Source organism: Polypterus senegalus, chromosome 2 (genome assembly GCF_016835505.1).
Source record: "Polypterus senegalus isolate Bchr_013 chromosome 2, ASM1683550v1, whole genome shotgun sequence".
In the NCBI taxonomy this organism is placed as follows: domain Eukaryota; kingdom Metazoa; phylum Chordata; class Cladistia; order Polypteriformes; family Polypteridae; genus Polypterus; species Polypterus senegalus.
Window position 1 is genome coordinate 42,291,412 of NC_053155.1, and position 12,323 is coordinate 42,303,734.

Consider the following 12,323-nt stretch of genomic DNA (forward strand, 5'->3'; position numbering starts at 1 on the left):
CCTTCACACTGAGCTGTGTGGCCTGCTAGGAGAAGCGCTGTATTAGCCAACTAATTTTCAGAGGAAAATATAAAAAGAGTTGCACAAATTTTCTATCTATTTATGTTCAAACTCACTTAATTCATTTCAGGGGCACAGGGCCCAGAACCTATTCTAGCAGCAAGCAGGTGGCAAGAACCAATCTTTGCACCACAATGCACCTTCTCTTAAGCCATGTTGATGTGGACTGGCCAATCAATCTAAACTGAATGTCACTGGGATGTGAGATGTGAGCATCCAGAGAAAAAGCCATACATGCAAACACCACACAGACAGCACCCTGGCCAGGATTCAAAACTGAACCTCTGAGGAACTGTCGACACAAAATGTTCATTACAAAAATAAAATGGTATACCATTATTAGAATGAGATTGTGACTTAACAATAGTTTTGCTTTGATATGATTTTTCTGATACAGCTGACCCTGCAATGCAACATTAAAGCAACAACAGCTACTGTCGCCTGCATGAATCTGAGGAAGCCTCATCTAGTAGATGGGGATCAATAGCTGTGTGATTTTTTTCAGAGTATACTATAGATAAAGCACATTAGATACATCTTCTTCAGTGCCGTTTTTGGCATGAAAATTCAAGTCAGTACATGGCCATATCTGATTTTTCCTTGATGTTTGCCAACTTCTCTAATGTTAACATTAATTTACCTACCTAATAATACCTGTCTCTCTTGTGCTAATGAGTAGTGAAATGTGCAAGTTCAAATTCCGTTCACGTCACAAAGAATCAATCAAAGAATGAGATGTTGGTTCCTGGTCTTTCTCAATTGGTATCAGATCCTTGTAATACCCTCTGACATTGTCATAATCTGAAAAAGTAGAGCCATAGATCTGTAAATGTTAAGTAAACTGAGAGGCACACAACCACCTACTGCTCAGGAAGATATATGGGCTATGAGCTGCCTAAAATGAAACAGGCACACCTCAAGTTTAGGATCAAAACAGCTTTGAAGCGAAAAGGACAAGCCCCGATAACAAAGAAGACTAACCACTATGTTGATGGATATTTGCAGGAGAGCGTGACTCAAGAAAACAACTAAAAAAACAAATACCTCCAATTATCTAGATACCATTTATCTACATACCCATTGCACACCTACTCTCTATGCTTCTTAAAAACTGCTGGCTTCTTTTTGACAAAACTACAAGGAGCACACAAGTCTTCCTCTGTGACTTTTCCAGACTCACCACCATCAATCAGTTCATCTCAGAGGTGAGTGAAGTTCAAAATTCTACTCAGCCCCCAGATTAGGAAAAGTCTGAACCAGAAGTGCAAACGCACAGGTAGAAAAAAGTCATTATTTTAATGGTAAGAAGGTTAGTGTTATCATTTTTATTAGCTGTATAACCTGGCTTCGCCCAGGAAATTTCCTAAGAGAATGGGCCTTGTTGGGTAATCGGATGTATTAGAAGTACAGTACTATGTAATTAGGTATTTTTCTGTATTCAATATTTTTGTGTGTCTTATTTGTTAGTTCACTGGAGCTCCTTACCCTTGAACATGCCCACGTGGAGAACATTGCTATAATCAATTCTTGCTTTTCATACTTGCTGACCTTGGCGTTTGTTGATAGTCATTGCAAAACACCATTTTACAGGAAACTGTATTCTTTTGAATAATATTTGGGGTATAAATATAATTTCACCCTCTAACACAGCCTGTAAAAATGGTAGTTTTAGTCAGATTTGATTGTAATGATTGTAATCTGTAATCTTGTGCCATTACACGTTTTGGAGGATTTAGATACAGAATGGTGATGTACATTCAATTTTTGTACATAAAGCATTGACGTTTACAGGCTGCACATTTATGTGGCCCATGCAATGAACTGAACAGTTTGAGTATGGCACAGAACAGGTGGAAGGAAATAATATGGTGAACCATGTACAGTATAATGTCCACCTCTCTTTACTAAGTTGCACAAGCGTTTAAAATGACCAGGACGTGCCATCACACCTGGTTTGGGTCGTACACAGCCCTTCTTTGTTTGTGCTTTGTGAAATAGAGGGGAGCAGCAGATCATGGTCTGACCTCAAAGGGGACACCCCAGTTCCGTACAATACTACATGTATTTTACCAGGAGTAAACCCCCAGCCCAAACACCCCACCACCCCCAGTACTTTGCAGTACATGTTTATAAGCTCACTTCATGAGGAGTAAGGAGAAGCCGAGAGAACAGGGAGCATTGCATGTACCCAAGGGCACCACAACATCCTCTACTTCTCTCATCCTGCTTTTCTGCTTGTGGTGGAGTAACTTAATGCCCACAGCCCCAGCACACAGAATGGACTTGAGCTTGATAGCCCTTCTTCGAGATTCGCCAAGCACACAGGATGCAGAAACTAAGAAGCGTAATTTGATTGAAATTTGTTGACATTTTAGAAAAAGGAAAATTAGCTGACCCATGGTTTTATATTTGTCAGTAAGAATACTGTAGCAAATAGGCTATACTAATGCACTGCATCATTTTTTTCGTCTGTGTGCTAAGAAAGAAGGGAAATGGGGCTTGCCGTTTTATGCAAAAGAAGGCCCCTACCAAAAGTGAAGTGGAAGGACAAAAGTTTGGCGAAGCTCAGTAGGTACCATGCGTCGTGGCAGAGGGTGTTGGTGTTGCTTTACCAAAAGCAAAAAGAGAGGGAAAAAGAAGCCAACGATGAAGTGGTGCCCTTGGGTACAGTGCCCTAGATGTATAATCCCGCCAAATTTCAGCAAATAGTGTGACTGAGTGAGTGAGTCAGTCATTCAACTTTGCCTTTTACATCTACAGCTTACACTCTTCTTATCAAAATGATAACATGGGGCTTGTCTCCTGCTAAACAGGAAAGCTCAAGTTGCATGTGTACACACACAGCCAAGAGGAAACTGAGAACACTGCAAGGCCAACACAGACAGGCCGATTAACTAAAAAAAAAAAACGCTAGCAACACCCGAGACAAATGTAAATTTCACACATTACCAAAACCAGCAATTTTCTAGATAAGACATTACTTTGAGCATATCATGAAAAACTGGACAACAGTTGCTTAAGAAAGTAAACTTGTTCTAAACCTGAGCTTACTTCTTATCTTGCATAACATCTGGTGGGCATGTGCGCCACTGGCACTTATTGCAGACATGCCAATGATCCTCCTAAACAACAAAAGGGCACAATCTAAAGGTGGGATATTCACACCCTGTGAGGGTGCCAGTTTTCATGACGGTCAATCCAGAATCAGAAGCTGATCATTTAATGTTAGACTCGTTGATTTCAAACATTCCCAACTCAGATGGTGAATTTGGACCTTGATAAGTGTACTTCAGTTTGTAAATGCACTTCACTTAATATCTGTAAACCTGCCCAAGCGCTCTGAGCCTGCATGCTAAAGAAGAGTGCTAAAAAAGAATACACTCAGCATAATGTATGAGGGTAAGTCAATTATTATCCATAAATTTTGTGATAATTTTCTTTGGGTTGGCTGTACATGTGGAAACATGGTGTGTCTTTGGTCACAGCGGAACAGTTTCGATCTTGATCAGTTCATTTCCTTGTTGTTTTCTAGCAATAAACATGGCCGCTCTGCTCTCTGTTTGCACCACAGGCAAGCAGTTATCCACTTTTTCTGACCTAAAGGCGTACCTGGGGCCAAAATCCATAGAAACCTTTCTGCAAAATATGCAGACATTTGCTTTTTCACCGAATTGAAAAGTTTAAAAACGCTCGTACAAGTGTTAAGTACGAAGGAGTAGCAGGATGCCCGTTCACATCCACTACCGATAATGACATGGAGCAAGATCGTACCATGATTCTGACTAAACGAACAAGAACTTTGGCCCCTGGTACACCTTCACATACAAAGTGGATCTCTGTTTGCTGCACTTTTTTGGGCCGACAAGACAGTAGTACGGCCAAATCAAATTTTAAAAAAAAGCGGATCCTTATTGACTCACCCTTGTAGATTATAATCGTGTCTTTTAGTGCACAAAGGCCCCCTTCTGACCTGATCCCCTAATATGATTCTTATATTTCATAAAAAATGAGCTTTTAACTGACAGTAATATAACTGATAGTAACTGACTCTCTTTTAAACCTGTGCCTGTATGCCTGTGTCTCTACCACAAAACAGATTCCCTATTTAGAAACTATTTAGCTTATATGGAGCTACTACAAAGCCCATTGCTGAGGTAAAATTAAAAAGTACAATAAAAAATAGTTCACAATTCAGAAAAAGCAAAAGAGACACTCACATACCTTTTCAGTTTCTCTGCCAATGAAATGTGAAACAGCTTCTGCTCACAATGAGAGTCGGAGCAGGCCAAAAGTGGACACCCCTGAATAAGCCACCCACTCTTCATGAAAATTAAACAAATATTCCCAATTTCAGATCCTAGCTAAAAATGAATTAATGACTCTACATTTACTAATATAAAACATAAGTATCATGGTTGAATTAACACAACATTAATTCATCTCAAATGCTCAGGCTTGCCACGTCAGAATCAAATGGCCGTCTCCATAACAGCGCAAGTGAAAATGAAGACTTTCATAGTATTAAACAAGTATGAGAAAAAAACTAAACTCTTTAAACAGTAACTTTATTTGTATCACTACCAGATAAAATCATTATCTTTTCTTACCAAAATGACAGACATCTTCCACAATCCAAACAACAGCAACAACCAAATAGAAATGAAGCCAAATTTTGCAACAACACCTCAATTTCCCTTTAACTTTTTTTTTTTTTGACTTTTAAAAAAGACAGCAGCAAGTTGGTGGCCACTGTCACAAAAACTAAAAAAAAAAATGGTAGCTCAGTTTGTAAACTGTCTAACTGGCAACTGAGGATTCTTTGAGGTTAATCGAGTTCATTGAAACTAAAAGTGTCTGAAATGTTGTATAGCAAGAGCCATGGAAGCAACAATGATATGCTTCTCTTCTTTTCAGACATCTCCTAAGAAGAAACACTGTGTCCGCTGAAGGGTGTAAAACAGCTTCTGACACAAGATACAAAATCACTGAGGGGATTAAAACATGTAACTCATTTGTGGGCATTTTACCCTCGAGACAGTTAGGAGTTAAAAAAACGGAAGAAAAAAAAAACTCTTTATATGAGTAAAATGTATTAACATCATGACAAGGATTTAACAGCAGTACTATATAAATAGACTGCTGCAATGTGATGGACAGCCAGAAAATTTAGTTACCTTATTAGGTATGTCATTATTAGTGCCAATGAATTTTAATATAACACTTAATTCTGGTGATTCGGGGCTGTGTGTGGCCAGAACCCCTCTTAGCAGCACTGGGGGCAAGAAACCAACCCTGGATTGTGACTCAGTGAATGACAGTGAATGTTTTCTGTGATACATAAATATATCTGAAGTAAAGGCTAAGAAGACTACATTAGGCTGCTACTCATAATACACAATACAGAACATCACAAAGAACATCAGACAGTTTACTACAGAAATGCACAAAGTGATTGCTTAAACAGCACCACAGACGTATTCATCACGCACTCTTAAAAATAACAGTCCTGTAATGGCACTTTAATGAGCTGTGCAGAAGAGCTGCTTGACAATGAGCTGCTTCATTCTGTGAAGAATTCTCTACATACGAAGTTGGGCTTTGATAAAGGGCCCAATATGAGAAGAAAACTCAAATATTTAACCTGTAGCAGGCTGCCTAGCAAGATACTAACAGATCAATGAAATCTGAACTTAGCCTGTGTTTCTGTATGCAACCCGAGTCGTTTTAAAAGCATGAGCCCTTTAGTATTTCACAAATCTGTAATCATTGATTTGCAACTGTATATGGAATGTGTTATGGATGTAAATAAATAAATATTCTTTCTGGAACCTTCATGCTGATGGTTCTTTTGGAAACCAAAAATGGGCCCCATATGGCATCACTCTGAAGAACTACTCTGGTGCCTTTACTTTTGCAGAACATCATTACCAGGAAAAATGACCAGTAAAATGAATGTACAGCAGATAGCAGATAGATAGATAGATAGATAGATAGATAGATAGATAGATAGATAGATAGATAGATAGATAGATAGATAGATAAGGCACTATAGTATAGACAGGCAGATAGATCAGAATGATGCTATAACAATACATCGATGGTTAATTTAAACTCAACAATGAACTAATTCATTACATCACACGTCTTTGTGAACTGAACAAAATTCGTTTTTGAAGGAAAATTCCAGAAAGACACGGGAAAAATACAAACTCCACACGCACACTGTTGCACTGGGATTTGAATCCGAAAGCCTTGAGGCATTTTCTATAACACCATGCTGGACCCAGCAAAGATGTATTTTGACATTAGTATTTGCTCCCCACTAATATTATGCACTACCAATGACAGAATAATACAGAAGGCATGTAACTGTTACTTTCGACAATGTTAGAAAAAGGCTAGTGTTATTTGCTCTGATCCCGTTATTATATTTTGTAACAGTTGCTCTGTATGTTACAAATAAATACTTATTAAAATCATTACTAGATATGATGAAGACGGTCCTTCTTTCTCGGTATCGAGCTTAAACATCGTACTGCTTTTCTAACAGAAAACTTCAACAAGTTCAGACTGCTCGGAGCTAAGACTGGGAATGTGCAAAGCGGTCTATCTTATGAATATCGTTCGGTGTAGCGACGCCCACAGGACTCTTTGAAAATTGCTCCAGCTTGAGAAATGTATTCTCTTTATTATCTGACTTGGTTCTGCACGCGCCCGTTGCTGCTGAGGCAGACCACGACTCCCCACGACGCGACACAATGTTAGAAACGCGGTTTCCCCTATAATATGTCTAAGGGCTTTTAAAAATTGTATTTATCATCAATGATCCGACACATATCGTTACGCTACCTGTCTGCAATTTTCAGTTTCTCGGGTTACAACATGCTTTAAGAGAAAGTAGGTAATTCCTGTACGGTTGTAAGACATATTGTCAGGTTGATTTGTAACTCAAAATTGCGCCGGTATGAACGTGGGCGTTTACTTAACTGCACCTCGCGGCGGGCTGGTGCGACTTTCAAGTGTTTTTTTTTTTTTGTTTGTTTGTTTTTTTAATGATGCCTTGATAAGCTTGATCTACATTGGTTACAAGTCTGGAGGCCACACTGGACGGGACGCTTGTCGGTCCAACATGAAGTACACAGGCACTTGCAGTAGTATTTGTAGTTGTGGAAGTATTATCTTTCGGCGACTCTCGCGGATAGATAGATAGATAGATAGATAGATAGATAGATAGATAGATAGATAGATAGATAGATAGATAGATAGATAGATAGATAGATAGATAGATAGATAGATAGATAGATAGATAGATAGATCACGACATTTAACAAACAGCAACATTCCATGAATAAAGCCCAAGTCAAATAAAACGCTGCTTTTTCAAAGTTGATGCAGATCGGTGGCGGTGGTAGTAAAAGTAGTAGAGGTAGTTGGAGTAGCAGAAGTAACTGGGGCAGGACCCATAGCCTATATTGGACCCAAGGTGCTCGAGTTTCAAGAGCTAAAGTTGCCGGTTCGGTCCACACATTCAGATTAATGTCTTAAAAATTTAAAAAAACAAGAATTTAAAAAACACAAAATGATTAATTACACCAATTCTATACACCTTTAAGACATATAAGAATGATGTTGAATATGGAACGGTGCTATATAAATGCATTTTTTGCGTCGATGTGCTGCTTATATCTGAAACTTGTCAGTCTTTGAATGATGTAGAAATAACCTAAAAAGCCCTCCCAATTGTCAAAAACAAAAGCCGCAATTGTTAGCTTGCTAAAATCGGAACCACCACATCGCTCCAAATGACAGCTGAGTGAAGTTAGGACAGAAAATGCACTTGCGTTATTGCCGTCTTGTCTGTTCCTTTGTAAAGTGAGTATTACTGCACGAATACAACTAGCTGTATTGTGACTCCCATTCTCTTAAGGCTCGATCTCTACCGGACACCCTAACCGTGCAATCGGGGACACTCTCCGCTGGGTTTGGGAGTCTGTGCTGTTGCTGCAGACCTTGTGACAGCAAGCAGGGAGGCGGGCGAACCCTCGCGTTGTTCACTGTAGTATTGTTGAATCTTTCGGAACGAAATCCGCGTTGCATTTCTGAAAGGGTTTTTTCTCCACTATAGAATCGCAGGGGCACAAGGCATTTCTTTCCAAAAACTCATCTGCGTCTGGAACAAGAACTAGTTGGGACACCAGTGCTTCGGAAAGAATGAATTAATGTCCAGCTGCTACAGCGCTTGCTATCTTAAACAGTCGGGTAACGGCAAGTCAAACAGCATTTGCAAAAAAAAGTTATCGCAATTAAGTACTGTACGTTATTAAAACTTTTGCCACCTATATTGTGCCACTATGCAAAAATATGCATTGTTGTACACAATGCATGGCGTGACATCTTTCAAACAAAAGCTCTTAAGTTATCCAGGCAGCATACATATAGCTTTTCTCTTTCTGAGGCTATAAAGGGTTTTTAAACTTAATGTCGACTGGTGTAAGTTATTTTCCACGTGGTTTTTTTCTCAAGTTCAAAGACTTGCAGCCTGGCTGCCTAGTCCGGTGTGAAAGTGAATGCCCCGCGGTGGACTGGAGTGCCGCCTTGCGTTCTCTAATGCCGATATAGGGGTCGATATCTCGCTACCCCGTACTGGAGACACAGGTTCATAAAATGGATGTATAAACAATTCCAAGGAAGGATGGCACAGCCGCGTGATTATTTTAATGCATTTGCCAACATTGACTTTTAACCTGTCGGAATGCGTATTCTCCAGTTAATCGAAGTGTATTCCAGAAAAGACATTTATTTGGGATTGTCACATGACAAACTGTTAACGGACATCCAGCCAATTGTCGATTTGCGGTGCACGTCCACAGTTGTCCTTTGTCGCATGTGTTCTGTTAATGCTGATATATACGCACTTCACGCGTGCCTCCCGTCGCCAAACTGGAGACGTTGGACAGCGTCCTAAATATAACACTAAAATGCCAGATACCTGTGTGTTTGCCCACTCACTCCAGCGTCTCGTGTACATAACTCCCTTATCTACCCTCAACTTCGCAAAACTTATATGATTGTTGCTGCTTTTTTGTACCTGTTTTTTTGTTTCCACGTTTTCCAGCAGGCTATTTAACGCAACAGAAAGGAGTTCGAGATCACGTGAAGGTGCAAACTTACATCTCCAGATGACTGACAATTACTTGAGTATTTGAAGGGAATCAGCATGGCCCATTCACCCCCAGAATTTAAGAAATGTAGCTTCTGTGCATGCTGATGAGCTCCATTAAGTCCACCCACTCGTAAGAAACGCGCCGTATAACACAGCGCGCACTATTCGACACCAGCAACATTGGCAATCTTTAAAAATACATAAAGTGGCCAGGGTTAAAAAGTTGAAGGTTTCTACCTGGAAGTGTTTGAAGAAAGCAGAGATGCGAGTGATGTGCAGGCTCAGGCACCGCGAAGTGCATCTGGCCTTATACACGCTGCCGGTGAAGAAGGACTCGTCTTGTCTCCGAACAGCCGCGTCCACCCAGATCCAGCAGGAGGTAATCCACAGAAAAAGGGTCACACTCAACCCGAGGTGCCTGACAAACATTGCGCAGCTTGAGGTGCTTTTATCTCCGCACGCTGATCAAGCTCAACTGCCTGATATGCCTTACTGGAGAAACTAAAGAAACTTCAATAATCCGCTGGGGAGGAGTCAAGACGCCAAGTGGCGCCCCGATTGGAGGTCGCACTTGTGAGTGACAGGTCCCGCCGCTGCAAGACCTACAAGTGCTAACCGCGAGCGTGCTCTCAGTTTCTCACTCAGCCGCATGTGTGCGCGCACCTCCGCGCGCCCGCATATCACCGACTTGGGGAGGGCAAATTACAGGCTGCGCCGAGCTTTCATGAAAGACCTTTTTTTTTATTATGAATTGAACTTTCCAGATTAGTATTCTGAAGACAACAAATGATATATCCGTTTCTGTAATCATAATGATATTCTGTTCACTCAAGGAGCATGCTAATGATAAAAATGCTGTACAGTAATTTCAGGTATTTCTACTTACGCTCAGACAGTACACACAGTTCACTGAACCCGATGATCGCGATAAGACGAGGTGTGTCGGATACAAGATAGGAATCGACTCGCGACAACCCGTCACGCAAGCACATCACTACATTCGCTTAACATGGCTCAGTTTAGAATATGTGAGATAAAAAACTCAGAATGTCAAAACCCGTGGATTCAAACCCAGCCACTTCTTTACATTTTCACGTTCGCTTCGTGAATTTCTACGAGCATTGACTTTTGCTATTGACATCTGACCCATCCGAATTGGACTGCTGCCTTGTGCCCGCTGTTGCTCAGGATTATGAACTAAAAACAGGTTGAATTAGTAATTACTATACGTGACAGTACAAAATTGACATAAAAGGCATCTATGTTCAACCGCCGTTTCTCTCATAAAATGAAAATTATTAAAATTACACTTAGTTGAATATAATAAAATCCGATTCCAGAGTAGCCAACAGCATTTTAACTCCTAACATTTTTAAACCGACATAATCCATTTCATGGTCGCGAGGATGCAAGTGTCCACCAGGCAGCACTGGGCTCAGGGCAGCAGCAGCCTTTGCACAAGTCCATTGCTGGGCCCACTCTAACACTGTGACACGGGGCGAATTTGGAATCGCCGATTAAAATACTACCCAAGCATTTGTGGTAGTGAGAGAAAAAACGCAAAAAAAATTAGGAAAACACGCGATCTCCTCACGGACGGCCACCGGGCGGAGGATTCGGAAGCCAAGTGGCTGGATCAGCGCTAGACCTCAATAAGCCATTTAAAATGAATGATATCTGGCGGTATATTCCCTAAAAAAATGTTTCTCTCCAAACTTGTCAGAATTACCCATTGCTTATGGAATTTGGATTATAAGAATTCTTGACATCTGGCATGGCACGATCAATAGACGTTGTTGGAATGTAAGCCAATTAATTGTTTTATAATCACCTTTCAAAAATATAGGCAATTTTAAAAAACGCAAGAAACAAAGAGTGTGTGTCATTATAATAGTGCATGTGAGTGACGCCTTTACAGGATTAGGGTTCAATTTCTTACGAACCTGTTTTTTCTTACTGCACAATTAGTGGCCTGGCAGCAAGTTATCAGCGGGAAATGAATTAGCAATTTTAGGGTTTAAAGTTTGACTCTTTTTCTACAACACCTTTTCGCATCCTGGGTTCTTCTTGCGTGGTGTTTGTATGTTCTCTCTGCGTATGTGTGGGTTTCCCCCGGGCGCTCCGGCTTCCTCCAGCCGTTCGAAGACATGGAGATTAGGTGAATGAACGATGCTAAACTGGCCCTGGTGTGTGTTTGGTGTGTGTGCGCGTTCGCCCTGCGATGGACTGGTACCTTGTGCCCCATGCTATCTCAGATAGGTTCCAGCACCATCCGTGTCCCTGGCCTGGATTATGCATGACCATGTCGCGTATATCATGACCCTCATATTCCTAAGAATATACAGTAATTTAATTGAATGAAGAAAATTTGCACTGGATGTTGACAGTCAGACAGCAACAGAATGCAGAGCAACAGAAAAGTAATGTTTAGATGGGATACAAAAAATCATTTAAACAACAAGGTCAATGCTAAAATGGCCAATCAAAACTGAAAAAAGCCTTAACACTGACAGGACTTTATGGAAGGACCTAAGGTGTGTGATCCAGACGAACAATCAGCGTTTACGGAGAGTTGTTGACTGAGTCTCTCATTAAGAATCGGCGTCAGGAGAAGATGCGTTTCCAAGCCGAGTTGTAATAAATATAAATTGGATGTCATAATACACTGAAGAATTACTGAGACAAAAACAAATGTGATGAAACCATTTCTTCTAATGTACACATTTTAACTGCGATTAAAAACAAGAGCACACTCTTAAAAATAAAGGTACAAAAGTGGTACTTCAGAGAGATGCCACAGGAGAACCCATTTTTGGTTCCCAAGAGAACAATCCACATGAAAATACCGAAAAGAACATTTATTTAGTGTTTAGGTGTGTAAGGTGCTCCCTGAAAAGTCATGAATAGATGATAACAGATTTGTGAAATGCCAATGTGCCCATGATTTTAAAAGGACTCTTGTGGCATGAATGCAATAATAATACATACTAAATTCAGATTTTCTGGATCTTTTCATTAAAGATTTATGTTTTTGTCCACGCATTTAGAATCTTTTTAAATCCCCAAAAAACAATTTCATATAAAAAGAACCCTTCTCGGA

At 40.3% G+C, this 12,323-nt stretch overlaps 1 protein-coding gene across 2 annotated transcripts in view; it reads right to left on the reverse strand.

Moving 5' to 3' along the window:
* LOC120522859 (anosmin-1) overlaps nt 1–9,834 on the reverse strand; it is a 252,033-nt gene extending 242,199 nt beyond the window's left edge. The window contains exon 1 of one of the 2 annotated variants that reach the window (XM_039743581.1): nt 9,461–9,834. In XM_039743581.1, coding sequence (XP_039599515.1) covers nt 9,461–9,652 — 192 coding nt within the window. In that variant the 5' untranslated portion in view covers nt 9,653–9,834. The remainder of the gene's footprint in view (nt 1–9,460) is intronic. The other variant, XM_039743582.1, reaches the window with a different exon arrangement.
* Between the last annotated feature and the right edge of the window lie 2,489 nt (nt 9,835–12,323).